Here is a 23,547-nt window from a genome sequence, read left to right as displayed (position 1 = left end):
ACAAAAACAGGGGTGTCTGGGTGGTTCAAGCATCCAACTCTAGGTTTCAGCTCAGATCATGATCTCAGGGTCATGAGACAAGCCCCCTGTTGGGAGTCTGCTGGAGGTTCTCTCCCACTCCCTCAACCTCCCCCTCAGGAGGATGGATAAATAAATAAATAAATAAATAAATAAATAAATAAATAAATAAATAAAATAAATCCCTTAAAAAAAATCAACAAGAGCAAGCCAACACCAAGCCATATCGTAGTTAAATTTGCGAAATATAAAGTAGAAATCCTAAAATCAGTAAGACAAATGAAGTCCCTAACTTATATGGGAAGACAAAGTTAGCAGAAGATCTTTCCCCAGACACTTAGCAGGCCAGAAGAAAGTGGCATGATATACTCAAAGGGCTGAATGGGAAAAATCTGCAGCAAAGAATACTCTATCCAGCAAGGCTATCAATCAAAATTGAAGGAGAGATAAAGAATTTCCTAGAAAAATAAAAACTAGGAGTTGGTGACCACTAAATCAGCCCTTTTTTTTTTTTTTTAAGATTTTATTTATTTGACAGAGAGAGACACAGCGAGAGAGGGAACACAAGCAAGGGGAGTGGGGGAAGGAGAAGCAGGCTTCCCGAGGAGCAGGGAGCCCGATGTGGGGCTCGATCCCAGGACCCTGAGATCATGACCTGAGCCGAAGGCAGACGCTTAACGGCTGAGCCACCCAGGCGCCCCTAAATCAGCCCTTTAAGAAATATTAAAGGGGATTCTTTGAGTGGGAAAGAAAGACAAAAAGCAACAAAGACAAGAAAGGAACAGAAAATCTCCAGAAACAATGACAAAACAAGTAATAAAATGGCACTAAATTCGTATCTATCGATAATTACTCTGACTATAAATGGACTAAAAGCTCCAATCAAAAGACAGAGGGTGTCAGAATGGATAAAAAAACAACACCCATCTATATGCTGCCTACAAGAGACTCATTTTAAACCTAAAGACACCTACAGATTGAAAGTGAGGGGATGAAGAAACACTGACCATGCTAATGGATGCCAAAAGAAAGCAGGAGTAGCAATACTTATATCAGAAAGACTAGATTTTAAACCAAAGACTGTAACATTAGATGAAGATGGGCACTATATCATAATAAAGGGTTTTATCCAACAAGATCTAAACAATCATGCCCCCACTTTGGGAGCACCCAAATATACGAAACAATTAGTAACAAACATAAAGAAACTCATTGGTAGTAATACAATAATAGTAGGGAACTTTAACACCCCACTTACATCATCTAAACAGAAATTCAAGAAGGAAACAATGCCTTTGAATGACCCACTGGAACAGATGGACTTAAGAGATACGTCCAGAACATTTCAGCCTAAAGCAGCAGAATACACATTCTTTTCAAGGGCACATTGGACATTCTCCAGAATAGATTATACACTAGGTCACAAATCAGCCCTCAACAAGTACAAAAAGAATGACATCAGGGCGCCTAGGTGGCTGAGTCGGTTAAGCATCTGCCCTCAGCTCAGATCATGATCCCAGGGTCCTAGGATGGAGCCCCACATAGGGCTCCCTGCTCAGTGGGAAGTCAGCTTCTCCCTCTGCCTGCCACTCCCCCTGCTTGTTCTCTCTCTCTCTCTGACAAATAAAATCTTTAAAAAAAAAAAAAAGAGAAAGGACACAAATAAAATCATGAATGAGAGAGAAGTCACAACCAACCCCACAGAAATACAAATAATTATAAGATAATAAAATAAAAAGTTATATTCCAACAAACTGGGTAATCTGGAAGAAATGGATAAATTCCTAGAAATATACAAACTACCAAAACTGAAACAGGAAAAAAATAGAACACTTGAACAAACCAATAACCACCAAAGAAATTGAATCAGTGACCAAAAATCTCCCAATAAACAAAACTCCAGGGGCAGGGCCTCACAGGTGAATTCTAACAAACATTTAAAGACTTAATACCTATTCTTTTCAAACTATTCCAAAAAATAGAAATGGAAGGAAAACTTTCAAAATCATTCTACAAAGCCAGGATTACCTTGATTCTAAAACCAGACTAAGACCCCATATAAAAAGAGAGCTACAGGCCAACAGCCCTGGTGAAAAATTCTCAACAAAATACTAGCAAATCAAATCCAACAGGACATTAAAAGAATCATTCACCAAGATCAAGTGGGATTTATCCTTGGGTTGCAAGAGTGGTTCAATATTAGCAAATCAATTAACGTGATATACCACATTAATAAAAGAAAGAATAAGAACCACATGATCCTGTCAATAGGTGCAGAAAAAAACATTTGACAAAGTAAACTATAAAACACTGATTAAAGAAACTGAATATGATACGAAGAAATGGAAAACAGTCCATGCTCATGGACTGGAAGAACAAATATTGTTAAAATGTCCATACTACCCAAAGCGATCTACACACTGAATGCAATCCCTATCAAAATACCACCAGCACTTTTCACAGAGCTAGAACAAATAATCCTAACATCTGTATGGAACTAGAAAAGACCCCAAATAGCCAAAGCAATCTTGAAAAAGAAAAGCAAAGCTGGAGACATCACCATTCCAGACTTCAAGTTCTATTACAAACCTGTAGTGATCATAACAGTATGATACACAAAAACAGAAACACAGATCAATGGAACAGAATAGAAAACCCAGAAATGGAACCACAGCTATATGGTCAACTAATCTTTGACAAAGCAGGAAAGAATATCCAATGGAAAAAAAGACTATCTCTTCAATAAATGGTGTTGTGAAAACTGGACTGCAACATGCGAAGGAATGAAATTTGACTATGTTCTTACACCAAACACACAAAAGAAAGAAATTCAAAATGTAATAAAGACCTAAATGTGAGACAGGAAACCATCAAAATCCTAGAGAACACAGGCAGTAACCTCTTTGACATTGGGTGTAGCAATTTCTTACCAGATATGTGTCCTGAGGCAAGGGAAACAAAAGCAAAAATAAGCTATTGGGACTTCATCAAGAAAAAAAAGCTTCTACAAACAGCAGAAGTTTGGTGCCAAAAAGAAAGCAGGAGTAGCAATACTTATATCAGAAAGACTAGATTTTAAACCAAAGACTGTTACATTAGATGAAGAAAGGAAATAATCAACAAAAGCAAAAGGCAGACTTCAGAATGGGAGAAGATATTTGCAAATGACATATCTGATAAAAGGTTAGTATCCAAAATCTATAAAGAACTTATAAAACTTACCCAAAAAAGAATCCAGTTAAAAAATGGGAAGACATGAGTAGACATTTCTCCAAAGAAGACATCGAGATAGATGGCTAGTAGACACATGAAAAGATGCTCAACATCACTCATCATTAAGGAAATACAAATCAAAACCACAATGAGATATGACCTCACACCTGTCAGAATGGTTAAAATTAACAACACAGGAAACAACAGATATTGGTGAGGATGCGGAAAAGGGGGAACCCTCTTATACTGCTGGTGGGAAAGCAAACTGGTGCAGCCACTCTGGAAAACAGTACGGAGATTCCTCAAAACGTTAAAAATAAAAAAAATGTTAAAAACAGTACTATCCTACAATCCAGCAATTACACTACTAGGTATTTACCCAAAGGATACAAAAATACTGATTTGAAGGGATACATACACCCCGATGTTTACAGCAGCATTATCAGCAATAGCCAAATTATGGACAGAGCCCAAATGTCCATTCACTGATGAATGGATTAAAAAGTGGTATACACAATGGAATACTACTCAGCCATAGAAAAGAATGAAATCTTGCCATTTGCAAGGACATAGATGGAGCTAGGGAGTACTTTGGTAAGCAAAACAAGTCAGTCATAGAAAGACAAATACCATATGGTTTCGCTCATATATGGAATTTAAAAAACATAACAGATGGACAAAGGGGAAAAAAGAGACAAAACATAAAAGAGACTCTTAACTATAGAGAACACACTAAGGGTTGCTGGAGAGGAGGTGGACAGGGGGATGGGTATTAAGGAGGGCATATGAATTTTTTAAAATGATAAATTTTACTTCAAAAAATATAAAACTTCTGCTGTTTGAAAGATACTATAATGAGAATGAAAAGACAAGCCAAAGACTTATGCTACAATATTTGTAATTCACACATTTGATAAAGAACTTTGTCCATTCTTTGTAGAGAAATTCTCAAACTCAATGACAAGAAAACAACCCAATTAAAAAAGACAAAAGATTAAACACGTCATAAAAGTCATACAAATGGCAAATAAGCTCTTGAAAAGATGATCAACATCATTAGTCTTCAAGGAAATGCAAATTAAAACCACACTAACAAACCAGTACATACCTGTTAGAAAGGCAAAAATTAAAAAAGAAAAAAACAACACTGACTATATTAAATGCTGGTTGAGAATGTAGAGGAACTAAAACTTTCATACACTGGTGATAGGAATATAAAATGGTACAACCACTTTGGGCAACAGTTTTGTACTTTCTTATAATGTTAAGTACACACCTACCATATGTTCCAGTCATTCCACTCCCGGATATCTACCCCAAATTAAAGAATGTATGTATCTGAACACTTCTATATAAATGTTCATAGCTGTCTTATTTGTCCAAGTGGTCCCCTAATACTGGAAACAATCCAAATGGCTATCAACAGGTCAATGGACCAACAAACTGTCGTATATTCATACAATGAAATACTACTCAGCAATAAAACTGAATGACATATTTATACATGCAACAACATTGATGAGTCTTAAAAACAATTATACTGAGTGAAAAAAGCCAGAAAATAATCATACATATTCTATCATTCCATTTATATACAATTCTAGATAGAAAATGCAAACTAAACTATAATAACAGAAAGCAGATTAGTGGTTATCTGGGAAAGAAAAGATTGCAAAGGGATAGAAGGGAAGTTTTGGGGGTAATGAATAAGTTCATTATCTTGACTATGTTGATGATTTCATGCTATAATAGCATGTCAAAACTTGCCAAATTGTACACCTTATCTATATGTATATGTCAATTATACCTCAAAAAAGCTATTAAAAATAAAAATTTAAAAAATCTTAAAATGAAAAAAACCTAAATGAAAAAACTGACTCTAAGTCAGGGAAACAAATTGAAGCTAACTATTAAACTCTTCCCTCACTGCCAGTAGCTGGAGAATTTTCAAAAAGAGAGTTCATAACTGGTCCTTCCATAGTCCCTCTTACAGTAAACTGGGGTGGGGCACTAGCCCTTCCCTAAAAGAAACTAAAGAGAGATTAGAGTATGCTAAGTAGAATAGTTTTCATAAGAACTTCCTAACTGATCACCCTTGCCTACTGTACCAAGAAGGTATCTGGAGTATTTTGCAATGTCTTTTCTTTCATGTAAATGAACAGAAATAGAGAATATCCACATTAGAGGATAAGTTCTGAAGTCAGACCACCTGGATTCACAGCTTGGCTCCACTGGTTATTAAAGGTGTGACCTTGGACAAGTTCCCTAACTTCCCTGTGACTCAGTTTTCTCATTTGTAAAATGTGCATTCATTCAATGTTTATTGAGAATGCCCCCCAAAAAATCTTAAAAATGGTAAAACAGAAAAATGTATATAATACAATCACAACTAGAAAACAAACCTTCCTAATTTTTGTTTTCTCAATAAGAGATTGAGTACAAAAAGAAAGAATATAAAAATGTTTAAGAATCAAATTTTTTAGGGATGCCTGAGTGGTTCAGTTGGTTAAGCATCGGCCTTCAGCTCAGGTCATGATCCCAGGGTACTGGGATTGTGTCCCACATCCGGCTCCCTGCTCAGCGGGGGGTATGCTTCTCCCTCTGCTTGTGCGCTCGCTCGCTCTCTCTGACAAATAAATAAAATCTTTAAAAAAAATCTTTTTCATAAAAAAAAATTCAATTTTTATCCATTTTTTTTAAGATTTTATTTATTTATTCGACAGAGAAGGGAACACAACTGGGGTGGGGAGAAGCAGGCTTCCCACTGAGCAGGAAGCCTGATGTGGGGGCTCGATCCCAGGACCCTGGGATCATGACCTGAGCTGAAGGCAGACGCTTAACGACTGAGCGACCCAGGCACCCCAAGAATTCAATTTTTAAAACATCATGTCAGAGGCGCCTGAGTGTCTCAGTCGGTTGGTCGGCTGCCTTCAGCTCAGGTCACGATCCAGGGTCCTGGGATGGAGCCGATCCAGGGTCCTGGGATGGAGCCGCATTGGGCTCCCTTCCCTGCTCAGTGGGGAGCCAGCTTCTCCCTCTCCTTCTGCTCCTTCCCCCTGCTCACTCTCTCTCCTGCTCTCTTTCAAATAAATAATGAATAAAATCTTTTAAAAAATACACTAAAATATCATGTGAAGCACAGACATGTAATCAGAGGAGAACAGCATGTAGCTTCCAAATTACACTGTACTTCAACTGATTCTCTCTAAATAAATTATATTTATTCACTTGAGGAAAGAGGTCAAAGTGGAATCTGTAGGCCAGATTATGATGACACAGGTAAAAAGAGCTAACCAAGCACAACTCAAGATATAAAGTATCAAATCAACACAACAACTTTGTGTACAACAAAGTTACACATTATGTGTCAATCATATCTCAATAAGAATAAATTTTTAAAAATAAAAAAAGGGAAAAAAGTATAACTATACTGTGATCTGCTAACAACACCATGACCTCTCAACAGTCAATCATCTTGATGTTAGGCCTAAAATGTTTTCTAAAAAGGTAATATTTTAATAATTCGTTTTCATTATACATTTACAATACTGCTTTAACTGTTAATTTTATAGAAGTGCAACTATTATGTGAAACATAAGCCAATTCCTACAAATTTCAGACAGTTTGTCCCATGACATATCATATGTTACTAAGATTTCCAATTTGACATTTTATTTTTTTTAAAGATCTTATTTATTTATTTGATGGAGACACAGGGAGAGAGGGAACACAAGCAGGGGGAGTGGGAAAGGGGGAAGCAGGCTTCCCACCAAGCAGGGAGCCCAATGAGGGGCTTGATCCCAGGACTCTGAGATCACGACCTAAGCCAAAGGCAGACGCTTAACGACTGAGCCACCCAGGAGCCCCCCAGTTTGACGTTTTAAATAAAGTTTAAAATGCAGTTAACAAGGGCACTTAGATGGCTCAGTTGGTTAAGCATCTACCTTCGGCTCAGGTCATGATCCCAGGGTCCTGGGATTGAGCCCCGCATTGGGTTCCCTACTCAGCAGAGAGCCTGCTTCTCCCTCTCCCTCTGCCCCTCCACCCTGCTTGTTCTCTTCCTCGCTCTATCTCAAGTAAATAAATAAAATCTTTTTTAAAAATTTTAAAAATCTAAAAAATAAAACGCAGTTAACACTGAATGCAAATCTTCTAATCAGAGTCTACCCATCGATTTACAAAGGAGTCCAAATGTCTTTCAGCAGGAAAAATGAAAGTAGCAATTGCATTACAATCAAGTTTTAATATGGCCACTATGTCATGTTTATTCAATGATATGTATGATTATAGAATTTTTCCATATATGTAGCTGTTTTATAAATGACTTTAAAAGCAGCTTAAACACATTCATTGGATAGCTGCTATGGTTAAAGCTGGAACTCAGTAAAATGTATCAAGGGAAGGTATTCATTTTCATGTTCAGAAAGCATTATTCATCCGATTGTGAAGAGGAAGTCCAATATGCACACAATAAATTAATATTTAAATGATCATTTTGTTAAAAGAAATAACAGTTACCTGTGATACACCCAACTTTTTACAAGCATCAAGAAAATTTTCTACATTTCTTCGACATTTTGCCATGCTCAGTTTAGGCTGTAAAGTAAGAGGAAACAGGCATTTATCAGGCATATTTACACAGAAATTTATCAGTATAAAAATTAAATTTATAGAGGTATATTATTTAAAGACAGTTTCAAGAAGCCCTATCTTCCTTTAGAGAACTAACAAACTCTAGACAAAACTTACCACTGCTGGTGATGGCACGTGAATACTAGCTACAGAGCGTGGCCTTATGTGATTGGCTAAATGGCAAAGAACAACCCCATCCATCAGTGCAGCTCCAATGTCATCAGGCAAAATTACTTTTAACCTGGACTCGAGATTCTATAAAGAAATGGGTATAAATCACAGATATCCTGTGTAAATATATATGCTACATATTTATATTACTAATCATTTATAATCCAAAATTTTAAAAAGCTTTGCAAATAAAATTCAGATATCTTGCTAATTTTCCAAGTTAAACCCATTTCTACAAAGCAAATCTGTAAGGTCAAACTCACTTACATTGCGAAGTTGTCGTATTTGCTCTCGTTCTTCCCGTAGATGTTCCATCTTTCTTCTCATTGTAAATCCTGGATCTGCAGCCCCATATTCCTGGCGAGTTGAGCGGCTAAAAGCTATAAAAACAGAAATTTCCTAGTTTATCACAAGGCTAATAGGAAGACTCATCCAGCGGTGAGAAAAGAGGCATGATAAAAAAGAATCAGTGCAAACTACATAAAACACTATTACTTATTAAAACATTCTAAATATTTTTATAGAATATAATTGAAATCTACTTATCTGCACAATTGAAAGCAACAGGGAAGACAAGTGTAACGATTTCTACCACCTACACACGTTCTTATTTAAACATATGCTATTAGAAACTTATGATCCAGGTTAAAAATTATTGAACATAAATCAGCCTTTATTATCTTTAAAGAAAAAGGAAATTATTCTTGAAGGTCAATACAGTTATTCAGGAATAAAAACTATAATTCAATACCTTGCCAAGTAACATGGATCCATTTTCTTTTGGGCTTGCCAAATGCGAAAAGATCCCTTTTTAAAACCACAATATAATGGAGTGCTATAATTTCAAACAGTGTTTGGTCTGCTGGCAGAGTGGTCATTCTAATAGCAGTCACAGTAGAGTAGAAATAAGACTGCAGTATATCTAAGGCAAAAAGCTGAGGTTTCAGGAGCTTGAAGGTAAAGAGGAAGAAAGAAATGGGGAATGGGAATTGGAAAGACAAATAAGGTTAAGAGAAAATTACTTTTAGGAGAGGGGAAAGAATCTATGTGTACTTAAAACTATGGAATCAATCCCACTTAAGCTGGAAAACTCTAGTTTCATATATAACCAGAAAATTTTATTTGCAGAATATATACTTACCTGATCTAGGCTTCAAGCCAAAAGGACCATGTGAAAAACCATCGGTTCTATCATATTCCTAAAAAAAAAAGAAAAGAAATAAAACCATTTTTCTTTCAAAATAACCAAGGTAGTTATTCACATCCATTCCAATTTTAGAAGTATTTGTTTCCATGATTAGTGGAGTACAGAAAGGCAAACGGCATTTCAATTCAAATTGATACATTTCACTTTTAAAAAGTCTACAAAAAAAAAAGTCTACAAATATTTGCTAATTGATCTGACTACATAAGCTTTTAAATACTTCTCTCTCATAGTATAAGGAAAAATAAAAATTAATGAATTATATAAAATAAATAGGTACTGGGGGCACCTGGGTGGCTCAGTCGGTTAGGTGTCTGCCGTCAGCTCGGACCATGATCCCAGGGTCCTGGGATGGAGTCCCACATCCGGCTCCCTGCTCAGCAGGGGAGCCTGCCTCTCGCTCTGCCCCTTCCCCCTGCTTGTGCACTCTCTCACTCTCTTTCCCTCTTTCTCGCAAATAAATAAAATCTTTAAAAAATAAATAAATAGGTATTATTTTTTTGAATGAACAACCAGATCAAAGCCTCTACAAAGTGAAATAAGCTTCAGTGAAAAAATAAGTGAAATTAGCAACATTCACTCAGTATCTACTATGGACTTGACATTTAGTAGATAATATGAGGCAAACCTGCACATTCATACTAATAGGGGGTGACAGGTGATACTAACAGATGATAAATTATCATCTCTTCTATTTGAATACATTGTTCCAAAGTGCTTTCACACAGTGGTGTGCTGTGGAAAGAAATAGTATATTTTAGGGGAGCCTGGGTGGCTCAGTCATTGAGCTTCTGCCTTCGGCTCAGGTCATGATGTCAAGGTCCTGGGATCGAGCCCCACATCGGGCTCCCTGCTCCACAGGAAGCCTGCTTCTCCCTCTCCCACTCCCCCTGCTTCTGTTCCTTCTCTCGCTGTCTCTGTCAAATAAATAAATAAAATCTTTAAAAAAAATACATGTATTTTAAAAATCTGAGCTTGGAGTTAGAAAGCTTAGGCTAACTTTTGAGCAAAGCATTTAATTTCTCAGGGCTCCTGGGTGGCTCAGTCAGTTAGGCATCTGCCTTCAGCTCAGGTCATGATCAAGGTCTTGGGATCAAGCCCCACGTTGGGCTCCCTGCTCAGTGCGGATCCTGCTTCTCCTCTCCCTCTGCCCCCCTGCTCGTGCTCTCTCTGTCTACCTCAAATAAATAAATAAAATTTAAAAAAAAAACATTTAATTTCTCTGTGACTATTTCTTCATATTTAAGATGGGGTGTTTGTTGGGAAGATTAACTAAGATAACTAAAAGAAAGCACTTTGGAAATTTTTTTTTTAAGATTTTATTTATTTGACAGAGAGAGACACAGCGAGAGGGGGAACACAAGTAGGGGGAGTGGGAGAGGGAGACGCAGGCTTCCCGCCGAGCAGGGAGCCCGACGTGGGGCTCGATCCCAGGACCCTGGAATCATGACCTGAGCCAAAGGCAGACGCTTAACGACTGAGCCGCCCAGGCGCCCCAGCACTTTGGAAATTGTACAGTGATAAGAAAACGTAATTTCAGCTGTATCTTTTTAATATTTGCAGTAACTGTGAAGCAGCTAGAGTCTGGGCTTCAGTCACTTGTCTACCATTTATTGACTGGGGTCTTTGGGAAAGGTTACCAATCTCTTTAGCTATAGAATCATGAGGATAATACCCAGCTCATGGGACTACTTTAGGTTCAAGTGTATAGGCAAGCACTTTGTTAACAGTATAGTACTAGGAGTGCCTGGGTGGCTCAGTCAGTTAAGTGTCTGACTCTTGATTTCAGCTCATGAGTTGAGGACCTGCAGTGGATTCTACGCTGGGCATGGAGCAGACTTAAAAAACAAACAGTATAGTACTATACTAGGGGTGCCTGGCTGGCTCAGTGGGTGGGGCATGTGACTTGATCTCAGGGTCTTGAGTTCAAGCCCTACGTTGTGCATGGAGCCTACTTGAATTTTTTTTTTTTTAATTTTAACAAAAAAATAGTATAGCACTATACTAATTGTTTTCACCATTTTCTTTCACAGATGAAATGGAAGTAATCAAAATTTTGTTGATTCTCTAAATCTTCTGTTGATTAACATGTTTTATACAGTTCAAGTTGAATATTAGTTGAGCCACCAAAACCCATGTTCATCACCCTATTCATCCACAAGCTCACAGTCTGTCTTCATTATTTTGGTTAAAGTGTTAGGAATTCCGCAAAATTTCACTTATCCAAATGCAAGCAAAATGTATTGTAAAAGCAATATAGGGGCGCCTGGGTGGCTCAGTTGGTTAAGCATCTGCCTTCAGCTCGGGTCATGATCCCAGGGTCTTGGGATCGAGTCCCACATCAGGCTCCCTGCTCAGCGGGGAGCCTGCTTCCCCCTCTCCTGCTCCCCCTGCTTGTGCTCTCTCTCTCTGTGACAAATAAATAATAATAAAATCTTAACAAAAAAAGCAATATAATTTATTTGAGAAAACTGGCACTAATACTCTCTCCATGAGCACAGATCACAAAATCATAAGGCAACTAGGGAACTAGTCACTGATATGCTTACATTTATTATAATTGAAAGTAAAAGAAAAGATTAACAAGAACATGTGATAAAGACTAATTTTAGGATATCCTAATTTAAATTACTTTCTAAAAGGATGCAAACCATTTTACTTGCCATATAAATAATTTAGAAACATGTTTATAAAGCTAATATCCAAATCCATTTAAAAGTTTTATAATGCAACTCACCCAAAACAAAAGACAAATGATCCTGGCTTTTAAAAAAAAATTAACACCACCTATATAAAATGAAATACTATCTATGTAATTAGCCAAAGTTATATGATGAATATGGATGATCCAAACATTTAGAGAAATTTCTGAATTCACCAAGTGAATACATAATCATTTATTTACTAATGCCAACACACTTTTAGAATACTAAATAAGGTAATCTGAAGCAGAACAAGATACTGTTTCGAATTTTTTAAGTTTATCTCTTTTTGTAAAGCAATGGGTCTAACAAATTAGAAGAATCAATCATTCAAGCCACCAGAATATTTGGGTGAGATCTCACAAATGCTAACTTTCATCCACCCTTTCTCCCCATGCTCCCCCTTAGGTCTAAGATGCCAGGAAATGTGTACCCTCCTGTCGATAGGAACAACCCACCACAGGGAAGTTTCTCGTGGAAAAAGGAAGTTTCTCTTGCATTGCTTTCAGACCTAACTGGTTACGAGAAAAACCAAAGGCCATTGCACAATGCTGAAGTATTACTTCTTTCAAATTTAAAATTGCAAAGCTATTCTTATCATTTATTTCAAAATATAGATGAATTATAAAACATAAGAATTTTATAAAATGAAGTCTTCTCTATGCTCTATAGGCATTTTCCAATAAGTAATCCAGGTGATATTATTATTATGAATATTTGTACAAAAGATGGTGTTCTTAGAATTTTTTATAGGCTAAAAAAAAAAGAATTTTTTATAGGCTAGGTTTGTACAAATTAACCTGTGGATTTTTTTTTTTTTTAATTTTATTTATTTATTTGAGAGAGAGAATGAGATAGAGAGAGAGAGCATGAGACGGGGGAGGGTCAGAGGGAGAAGCAGACTCCTCGCCGAGCAGGGAGCCCGATGCGGGACTCGATCCTGGGACTCCAGGATCATGACCTGAGCCGAAGGCAGTCACTTAACCAACTGAGCCACCCAGGCGCCCCAACCTATGGATTTTTTTAAGTGGGTGAATAAATTATATTGTTTGAAAGAAAAAGAATGATGAGACTAGAGAGAAGAGACAAAGAAGTAACATATGTAAACACATATAAAAACAGAACTGGTACCTCAGATGATACTGGAGATTGTGGTGACTTATTAGCATTATCAATGTCTTGCTAAAATATAAAAATAAAAAGATGAAAGATGAAATTAAAATACAAATGATGATTTAGACATATAAAAGAAAAACTGAAAATTGTTTTGATCAAGTGCTAAAGGAAGAATCTGGAAAATACCATCAACCACCTTGCCACTCAAAGTGTGGTCTGTGAACTAACAGCATGGAGCTTGTGAGACATGCAGAATCTCAGGCCACCCTAGATCTGCTGAACCAGACTCTATATTTCAATAAGATCCCCAGGTGATTGATTCATAAACACTGTAAGGTATCAAAAGCACTATCTATTCACATCAAATATTTCTATAAATCTATTTCCTTTAAATAACAAAAATGAAAAAATCTTCCCATATTTCTTAGAAGAGATCCATATTTAGGATTAATTACTGACGGGAAATGCCAACAAGACGCTACAATCTGAGAGAGGTACATTGAGGCATACAAAATTTCCATCACCCCAAGTAAGAACGTTTTATGTGGAAAATTATGTGTATCTAATATAGGCTTAAAAGTAATCACAAAGAACTTAACTGCATAAAATAATATTAAATGGTCCATGTTTTTTGAATGACTACTAGCAACCAAATACAAAAACCTTCACATTTAACCTTGAATATGCATACCACAAAGGACATTTATTCATCATTCAACAAAAGATTATGGGCTGCCTACTATATGTCAGACACAGTGCTAGACAGTGGGAATATTAAAATTTAGTAAAATACCATCCACTCAAGGATCTCTCAGTCTATGGGGAAGAGAGATTCATTTGTACAGGTAATACAACCTTCTCATGGCATATTACGCATGGCATATGATGAGGCACAGGTAAGGGGCACTTGGGGTGGTAGAGAAAGGCAAATTTCCTGAGAAAGCAAAAAACTGAGTAGGTGTTTACCAGAAAGAGAAGGAAGGGAACAACATTCCAAGATGTCCGAAAGGACAAGGACAAAGGCAAAGAAGCAAACATGAAAGAAAACCTTTGAGCAATCCATATTGCTGGAGAGTACAGTGAAAGAAAGAGAAAGCAGGACAGATCATGAGCTGAGGCTGATGTGCTAAGCAGAGGCCTGATCAGGAAGGACCAAGAATTTACCTTCTAAGTGACAGGGACACAGTGAAGCTTTCTAAGCAAGGGAATGACCTGAGCCCATTTTTGTGTTCTTTGGAGCAATCATTGTGGCTGCAGGGAGGAAAATGGACTGGGAAAAGGGAAAAGAGCAAGGATGCTATTGTGGTGGTACAGGCAAAAAATGCTAAGGGCCTGTGCCAGGGCAGAAAAAGCAGAAATGTAGGTGGGGACTGTATTCAAAATATTTCAGTATCAGAAAGAAAAAGTAGGTCTTTGGTAACTGATCAGATATTAAAGCAGTAAGGACCAAAGTGGATATAAAATACAAAGGGACAGGAACAACAGCCAAGCTGCACCTCTAGCTCAGGGTTCAGCAAACATTTTCTGTATGATTCCATTTCCTAAAATTAAAGTACTCAACATCAAATTAACTACCAATCCCTCCAATCAAAAATACACAAAGCTTAAGTATTTATTTAGAGTGATGACACAGTATCACTTAAAAATGCTAAGCTGCTGCATAAGTTAAAATGGCGAGATAGAAAAATTTATAATAATGTGCAAACTGTAGCAATTTAATTTTAAATGTTAAAATAGGACACAAAATTTGTAGAAAAAGATTAATAAATTCCAAAAGATTCTCAACTGACGACGAGGTTGATTCAGGAAGACGAAAGATGAGAAAATGTAAAAGACAAATGTTAATAAAATTCTAAAACTGAACTATTAGAAATTCTGTTCAAAATAAAGGATATATGGAAATTACATAATTAAATTAGTAATTGCATGATGATACGCAGTTTTTATTACTGGAAAAAACCCATGCATTAAATCGCTAACCAAGAAACTGACAGAGGTATTACCTTTTACTTTGAGCCAACTACATATGAAAAGTGAACATTTTAAATAATTGCTACTATTACCCTCTTTTCTCACCTCATCGTTTTCATTGCCACTTGAACTCTTCCTTGATGATTTATACTGAAAAATATTTAAAACATACACTTTATTTTTCTTTGAACATATGAGTTCTCTACCAGTAAATTATAAGTGAGGTTTATTCATATTTTGGTACTTTTATTAAATTATCTGATACTAACTTTAATTATATAACCAGTTTAAACGGTCCTACCACTTACTAATAGCTAACACATACACTGATTTCATATGCAAGGCATCATTCTATATACCTATTAACATTTCCTTCCTGAGCCAATCCACTTCCCATTCATTCAGGTTTTCTATCTGAAAGTTGTCTTAAGCTCTCTGTTTTTCTTAATCCACTATATCCAAAACATCATTGTCAATTCTTTCTGTATAGTCTCTCAGACTTACTTCTGAATTCTTACAACCACCAACTTATCCTAGGCCCCCATTACCTCACACCTAGTTGGTAATCTCACTATTCAAAAACGCCATCTATTGTTAAGAAACCTACTGATTTCAGGTAAGAAAAACCATTATGTTAGGTATATATATTGACTATACAATAACAGTAATAGTGATAATAGCTAATAAGTGTTTACTATATACCAGGCACTGACGAATGTGTGTTACATATATCAACCCATTTAATCGTCCTAACAATGCTAAAGTAAATACTATTATCTGTATTTTATACTGAGGCACAAGGTCATATGCTTAAAATAAAAAATGCTAGTATGTGGAAAAGCGCTTGTTTTTAGAATCAAGAATTAAAGAAATACAGTGTGACAACCATTAGAGTTCTTATTTTAAAGTCCTCTAGGGTTCTTATTTCTAAATCCTCCTCACCACAAATAATCCTGCAAATTAGTGGCAGATTTAAACACTCCAAACGCTACTTTTAACTCATGACTCCCCTACTGAAACACCTACTTTCAAATTATGTTCAAATTTCTTTACCTGGCATTCAAACTTCTATTTAATGGCCCCCTTTACTTATGCAGCTTTATATTCCTTAACTCTTGGAAAACTAGATAATCTACCTAATAGCTCAACCACAGATTGGGAGGCAAGCAGTATTAGGGATTACAAATACAGATCTAAATTCCTTCATTGTCTCTCCAGTGATTTATGACAACTATCACTAATCTACCAGGGTGCTCTTTCCAGCTGATCCCAGACATTGTCTGAATATGTTTGCAACCCAATGTTCCAGATAGCCAGTGAATGGAGTTGGCCTGTGTGAAAAAACCTACTTGCCACCCCTAGGCATGATGCTTGCTGACAGTATGTATTCTTGGTTCTACTCTACTTCAACAAAAGAGTGACATTTGCACAGCAGACCCTAGGACCTGAAGATGGCATCAGTCATAACAGTAAAGGAGAAAAACTCATGGACATCAAAACAGAGGAGCTGCCAAGTTGAATACTGTTGCAGGATCTCACCCCTAAAGGCACGGTTGGATTGTTTCAAAGAGGTTACTACCAGTATCATAAGTATGTCAATGTGAAGAAAGGAAACATCATTGGGGTTTCTATGTTGCTGGCATCTTACATGCTTTTCAACTATTCCCTTTCATTCAAGGAACTCAAACATAAACAGCTACACATGTATCACTGAAGAGGGCTCACTGTGGAGAGCGCAGTCTGCATTCCTGACCATGACCTTCTTTGTCAGGCATCCCTGATATTTGCTGAATACTTTCCTATTTTAACTGAGAATTAATACCTGATAAAAGATGACTGGTACAAAAACAAAAACCAAAACAAAAGAATGACACTGGAGTGAATAATAAGCTAATATTTATTAAATGTATACTTTGTGGCAAGTGCTAGTCTCATAACCACTTTACATTATCAAGTAATTCAGTAGTTATAAGAATCCTGTAAAAGAAGATACTATTAGAATCATTTGAGGATAGAAAAAAAATTAAGCTCAGCAAGGTTACGTGATTTGTCAAAGTCACACAGTTAGTCAATATCCAAGTTAAAAACTGGAACCAAAGTGGTTTGATCCTAGAAGCCAAGGCTCTTAACCACTATGCTATACTACCATCTCTAAATCCTGAATGATTAGTATAAGTTTGCCAGGAATAAAAACGGCTAGTGGGCATTCTCAGAAGAAGGAAAGCACAAAGGAATTAAAAAGCTCAGCCTATGCAGAAAACAAAGAGTAGCAGTATGGCGGGGTGCCTGGGTGGCACAGTCGGTTAAGCGTCAAACTCCTGGTTTCAGCTAGGGTCATGATCTTAAGGTTGTGAGATCGAGGCCCCCATTGGGCTCCACATTCAGCGGGAAGTCTGCTTGAGATTTCTCTCTCCCTCTCCCTCTGCCCCTCCCCACCCATGCTCTCTCTCTCTCTCTCTCAGTCTCTCTAAAAATAAATAAATAAATCTTTAAAAAATAATAGCCATATGGCTAGAGAGGAGAGTGAATTGTGGCAGGTAATAAAACTCCGAGAAGTAGGTGAGCATGGCGTCTTAAGTTTTTTAAAAGCCCAAACTTTGTGTTACTGATAATAGCCAAGAAACAAATCTAAGCCAGGGATTTCTCTAAGGACTGTGAAACTCCAGAAAGGGGGGCAAATTAACAAGTTATTACAATTGCCTAGACAAGAAAGAATGAGGGTTCCAACAAAAGCAAGGGCAGTAGAGATGGAGAAGAAATGATGAATTGGAGAAAGGACATATAATTAACATCCTGGTCATCAATTAGGTGAGAGGAATGAGAGAGGGAAAGATCCAGGAGGACTGATGTATAGAGCACAGACAACCAGACAGACACTGCTACTATTAACTCGAATAAAGAAGAGAGAGGAGGAGCAAGTTCCATGGGGGAGAAGGGCAGGAGGGAGAGACATACCAAACTTGAAATACATGTAGGGCATCCAGACAATTAGAAACACAGGTCTGAAGACCAGGAAAAAAGCTATGGGATGTAAATTTAGACCCGCCAGAATATGAGACATCTGGAGTCATAAAAACTTCAGAGAGAGTTTTTAGGGTAATGAAAAGAGGATGAGCCCCTAAGAGCAAGCAGAAGCAAAGTCAGAAGAGAAGTGAAAGAAGAACATCCAAAAGAAAACAGAAGAACCAAGGAAGAAAAATGAGATAGAAACCAGGACAGGAGTTTCATGAAGACCAACGTGGTGGCCATAGCTGTCAAATTCTTAGGTACATATTCTCTAGGTAAAGAGCTATTTCAATGGAGAAATGAAAGTGGAAGCCAGACTGTGGTGGGTTAAGGAGTGATCAGAAACTGGACATATAGAAATGGTAAGTCTGGCCCTAAAAGAAAAGAGACAAGGCAACAGCTGCAAGGGGACTTGGGGAAAAGTGCAGAGGTCTGAGCCCATGTATCAGATGGCAAGTAAAGAGATGGAAAGGATGTAGAAGAGTGAGTGAATAACTGATAAAGGAAAGAAAGAGTGTAATGAGGCCAAGAACATAGATAATGAGACTTGTATTACTATTACTCAACTACACTTCTAATTAAAAATATTCATTACATATGAAAACTTAGAAAGGTACTCCTTAGTTTGCATTACTGCACAGACTTAAAGGTCCTAACACCCAAAACCTAATATATGCACAGGTTTGAGAATGTTCTATAAGTCCAACTTTTATTGAATCAATTCAGCTTTCCTCAATTAGTATGAGTCTGAATAACTGAAGTTTATTATATCTAAATTCAAATAATATAGTAAAGACCAATTTACAAACCAGAGAAACAAAAAAGGTGTTGAGAACTGAGAACAAAACAAATCAGGTTATTTCACAAACCCAGTTGGCTTCCTTATTCTGGTATAAAATTAATCATGATCAGAGAAAATATATAAAAATATTTTCCTTGGCATTAGCCTTTAAATGAAGATATACTGTATTTATGAAATCAGATATGTATTTTAAGGGTCATTATAATGTTTTATCATAACACTAATAAGATACATTTGAAGACATATATGGCATTTCAATAAATCAAATAATCCTTAAAACTAATACTGTATAGTTATTCTAATGCTTTTTAACTTTCTTGTTTAGAAATCAATCAAGTGCATTTAGAAAGCCATGTATTATTATTTTTAGAAGAAATTAAAGCTACTAATTTATATTAAACATAATTTATCAAAAAATTAGATGTTCATATTTTGTTGTGTATCTTATTAAAAGCATTAATACCTTTCTGTAAAATACATTTGCCTTTCTGTAAAAGATTTTTAATAAAGTAATGTATTTCCTGAGATACCTCTGCTTTGAAAAATGCAGTGACTTTATTTTGGCCATGAGGACATTGTTTTATTTAGTAGAGTAGTAATCTATACAAGAGTGGTCTGGGAGTCTAGAAGAGTTAGTGTAACTCTCCTCCAGTGATTTACTTACTCATATAATCTGACCCAATTTATCTTCTTGCTCACATAATCTGGCTAATATGTTGATACCTTTTTTATTTAGTTTCAGAGGCTTACCTGAAAAACATTACTATCCAAAATCAGTCTTGGCAACTGAGAAATAATAAATGAAGAGATCCACATACACAGACATACACACAAACACTTTCAATAAATATACTGAATAACAACAATGCCATTAATAATTTACCATGGAACACAAAGAAATCTTGTGGCTCAGTCATTTACATGTGTTAGGATAAAGTTGCACGAAATCTCCGTATGTTTCTTAACACCACAAAGCTAACGGAGCTATCACTGAGTGAGCTTGGTGATATTTGGATATAAATCTCTAAAGCAGTATATTTTTCCATGTTTAATCAACTATAAATCCAGAGTAAGTTCAGTAATGTATCCTATGAATAAAACCTTTTGATTCTTGGGAGATGGGTGGTTAAGTAAGAGAAATTTTATTTTGAAATAAAGACACTTCATAGGTATCAATGACGTCTTAAGCGAGAAAATACTGGCGATTCTGAATAATGGTTTTAACTTAGAAGTAGTATCTCAGGTTTATATCTTTTTTTTACATCTTAGGAAAAAAACTGTTGACATCCAATTTTTTTCAGTGTCCTAACACTGACATCTTCTGACTATTGAGGAGAACTACATATCTCCTTAAACTATTTCCCAATGACTAAAGCTTAATTTTGCACCCACTTTATTAAAAGCATGGAAGAAATTAACAATTGTTGAATGATGATAACGTAATGGACATTTCAAAGATTACCTCAATTGATCTCTTAGCGGCTTATAAAATAGAAATATTATAGGACGTATGTTTAAGCCTTAAAAAATAAAATATTTAACAAATGACGCTACTAAATCAAAGAACTATTTTTTTAAAGGCTCACTGAGGCTTCTATTAAGACTTTATTGAGAAGTTCACTTGGGTTACTGTATTTTTATAAACAATAAAACTATCGATTTGAAAGTTTTCATTTGATATTAGGCTATCCGCAGTAGATAAACAGGCAGTTTAGCATAGGCTCTGGGTTCAAATCATGGCTCAGCTGCTTATTAGCTAAGTGACATAAAGCATATTACTTAGCCTCTCTGTGCCTTAATTTCCCCATCTATAAAATAGGAATGATAATTGTACTTACTTCATAGGGTTATTATGAATATTAAATGAGTTGATATTTGTACTTAGAACAGTACCTGGCATTTAGTAAGTGCTATGCAAGTGTTTTGATAAACTGTCAGAATTTAGATGCTTTTACTTTACTAGTAGATCAAATAAATATCAAAATCTCTTCCATTAGTCAGAAAAACTAAAATTTCCCCCACACCATCACTCATTCATCAGGTTTTATCTACTAACAAATTTTATTGAGGGCCTTTGTTCAAGGTCCTATAAACTGAAAGAGGAGATTCTGAAATAAATGTCAGAATGTAAATATAACTGCAGATCTCTAAAGACTTGGGATAAACAGACTTTCACCGTTACTGACCAGGGTTCTGTTTAGAAATGTCCTTGTTATTTTTCCCTTTTATTTCTTCATTATCTCTCATATTGACCAGGTAACATGAAGCTCAATAAAAGGATTCAGTAATTACTTGTAGGAGGATGAAACTTATCACAGACTTGCTATGACACATAACATTCTTGTTTTGGTCGTATGATACTACTTCCAAATATGTTATATTCCCATATAAGGAAACAGATCAATGTGTACAGATAACCACTTCACTCAAACAGAGAAAACCATGAAATATAATCTTATCCGTTAGTGATATAAACATCAAACTACCTATAATTTAGCACAGAACCATGTATTTACATAAAATTATTATTATTAGATAAAAATTAGGCTTTGGGAAACAGAAAGGTGCACAAAAACAACAGAATTTGGTATTCATGGGGTAGGAAGCTTGTCTGCACTGTTCATCTGAGTCAGGAATTCCAATAATGGATTCTGACTAGTACTGAAGATTATGCTAATTCCACTGGTATCTATAAACATAGCAGACTTTAAACACAAATGAATAATATTACAATATTTACAAAGGTATACACAGTAAAATTTCATTAAAAACCTGTTAACTAGAAATTTGAGATAATTCAAATAGTCTTAAGTTTTTAACTAAGATAAAAGATCATCTTAAGAAATCCAAGGGTGCAAGAAGAAAAAATGGGGGAGAAACACTTGTAAGTATTTTTAGAGCCATGTAAATAGCATTTATTTAGACAGAAACAGTTAAATGCTAATTGCAAATACATGCGAACTATATAGTGAAAAAAATCTACTGAAAGACCTTTTCTAGGCAATTCTTTTAAAACATAACTACATATTGCTACAGCTAGCAGTATAGCAAACATTCATCTTTCATGTCAAGTATCTGGTAAATCACAATTCACATTGATCTACAATGTCATTCTTAATTATCCTAAATTACTGAAATTTTATATATTTAACTAGATCATATTATCTATACCCATGCATGTGGGAAACCAAGATAAAATAACACATTTACTATACGTAACTAGTTACAGTCTACGTAATTAATACAAAACTTATAAAATCAAAACTAATAATTACAAAGTAAATTTTGCAATTTAATAAAGTACCTTGAAATATTCTTTTCTAATCTGTTTGCTCCGCCTCCTTTCTTCACTCTGCCAGATTATAGGTTGAGATTCTGGCCACTGCTGTTCATCTATTTGATCCTTCTGATTTTCTAAGGGCTGTAATGAGACAATTTCTTTTAACTAAATAAATGAGAACAAAATATTAGATATAACAGAAATTCATTTTCCTCTTACCTGCCATGTGAGAGGTGATAACGGAGAATTAACTTCATCTGCTGAGACACTACAAAATTAAAGATGCCTTAATATGTTAAAAAATTTAGAATTACCCTTAGGAATTTATTATGAACAATATAAAGTTGTCTCTTTATTTTTTAACCAGAAATCTAAAGAATTTACCCATGTCTATGGTTTGAACTAATAACATAAAACTTAAAGTCGACAAAATCATATTTAAGTTCCCAATCATTTCTATTCCTTTAAAAAAACATCAAAATGAGTTTATTTAATATCATCCTATGCAAAGGACTACTTTAAGGACTTTTTAGAGGCCAAAAGAAATGTAATACCTAGACATACAGTGAAAAAACAGAATGTTTATTACATTAAATCATTACAAAAAACTAATAATTTTATACAAATTTATTTTGTTTAAATGCCAAAGAGATTAGGGCAGTAACTCTTTGACTATTGAATTACAAATTATGAACCTTTAACCCTTCATTCTGACACACAGGGGCTATGGTAGAAATTCTTTTCATCTATTTTTGTCAGGAAAGTAGACCGCACATGTTGTCATTAGGTAAGAAGTTCCTTTGGAAAAAATACACAGACAAAATGCCCACTAGAGCTGTTATTATTCAACACTGTTGTAGAACTTCTCTATTGTACAGTAAGAAAAGAACATTTAAAAATTAGAGAGAAAGAAAGAAATTTTCAAAATTTATGGAAGACATGATTATCCAAGGGGGAAAAATCTATTATTATTAAAAGAAGGTTACCAGTTATAAAAAAATATACAAAAGTTAATAGCTTTCTCATGTATCAATTATAATAAGCTATAAAATATATTAGGAAAAAAATTCATTCATAAAAGGAAGGAAAAGCAAAAATACTAGGAACAAACTTAACTTAGACATGCATAAAACCTACATAAAAAAAACTACCCATGTTGGGGCACCTGAGTGGCATGATCAGTTAAGCATCCGACACTTGATTTTGGCTCCGGTAATGATCTTGGGGGTGTGAGATGGAGCCTGCTTGGGATTCTCTCTCTCCCTCTGCCCCCAACCCTGTTCCCCGTCCCGTTCATGCTCTCCCTCAAAAAAAAACAAAACAAAACAAAAAAAAAACCCTACCAATGTCTAGTAAGGAAATTGAATAACTGGAAAATTCTTAGAAAGACTAAATATTATAGGTATAACTTCTTCAAATTAATTGACAGCTC

At 35.6% G+C, this 23,547-nt stretch overlaps 1 protein-coding gene, 1 non-coding gene and 1 pseudogene across 3 annotated transcripts in view; 1 reads left to right on the top strand and 2 right to left on the bottom strand.

Moving 5' to 3' along the window:
- LRCH2 (leucine rich repeats and calponin homology domain containing 2) overlaps nucleotides 1-23,547 on the bottom strand; it is a 97,058-nt gene that overhangs the window by 7,207 nt on the left and 66,304 nt on the right. Inside the window, exons 13-20 of one of the 2 annotated variants that reach the window (XM_021686414.1) lie at nucleotides 22,335-22,383; nucleotides 22,140-22,256; nucleotides 15,133-15,177; nucleotides 13,072-13,122; nucleotides 9,176-9,233; nucleotides 8,302-8,414; nucleotides 7,981-8,118; nucleotides 7,750-7,827 (exon numbers count right to left, since the gene is read on the bottom strand). In XM_021686414.1, the coding sequence (XP_021542089.1) occupies nucleotides 7,750-7,827; nucleotides 7,981-8,118; nucleotides 8,302-8,414; nucleotides 9,176-9,233; nucleotides 13,072-13,122; nucleotides 15,133-15,177; nucleotides 22,140-22,256; nucleotides 22,335-22,383 (649 nt within the window). The remainder of the gene's footprint in view (nucleotides 1-7,749; nucleotides 7,828-7,980; nucleotides 8,119-8,301; nucleotides 8,415-9,175; nucleotides 9,234-13,071; nucleotides 13,123-15,132; nucleotides 15,178-22,139; nucleotides 22,257-22,334; nucleotides 22,384-23,547) is intronic. The other variant, XM_021686421.1, reaches the window with a different exon arrangement.
- LOC123323544 lies at nucleotides 12,366-12,494 on the bottom strand. The gene has a single exon (XR_006539477.1). It is a non-coding gene; the product is annotated as a small nucleolar RNA SNORA35 (small nucleolar RNA).
- LOC110577188 lies at nucleotides 16,479-16,741 on the top strand (annotated as a pseudogene).

Source organism: Neomonachus schauinslandi, chromosome X (assembly GCF_002201575.2).
Source record: "Neomonachus schauinslandi chromosome X, ASM220157v2, whole genome shotgun sequence".
Lineage (NCBI taxonomy): Eukaryota > Metazoa > Chordata > Mammalia > Carnivora > Phocidae > Neomonachus > Neomonachus schauinslandi.
Note: the sequence above shows the minus strand (reverse complement) of the source record. Positions and strands in the feature narration are given on the sequence as shown.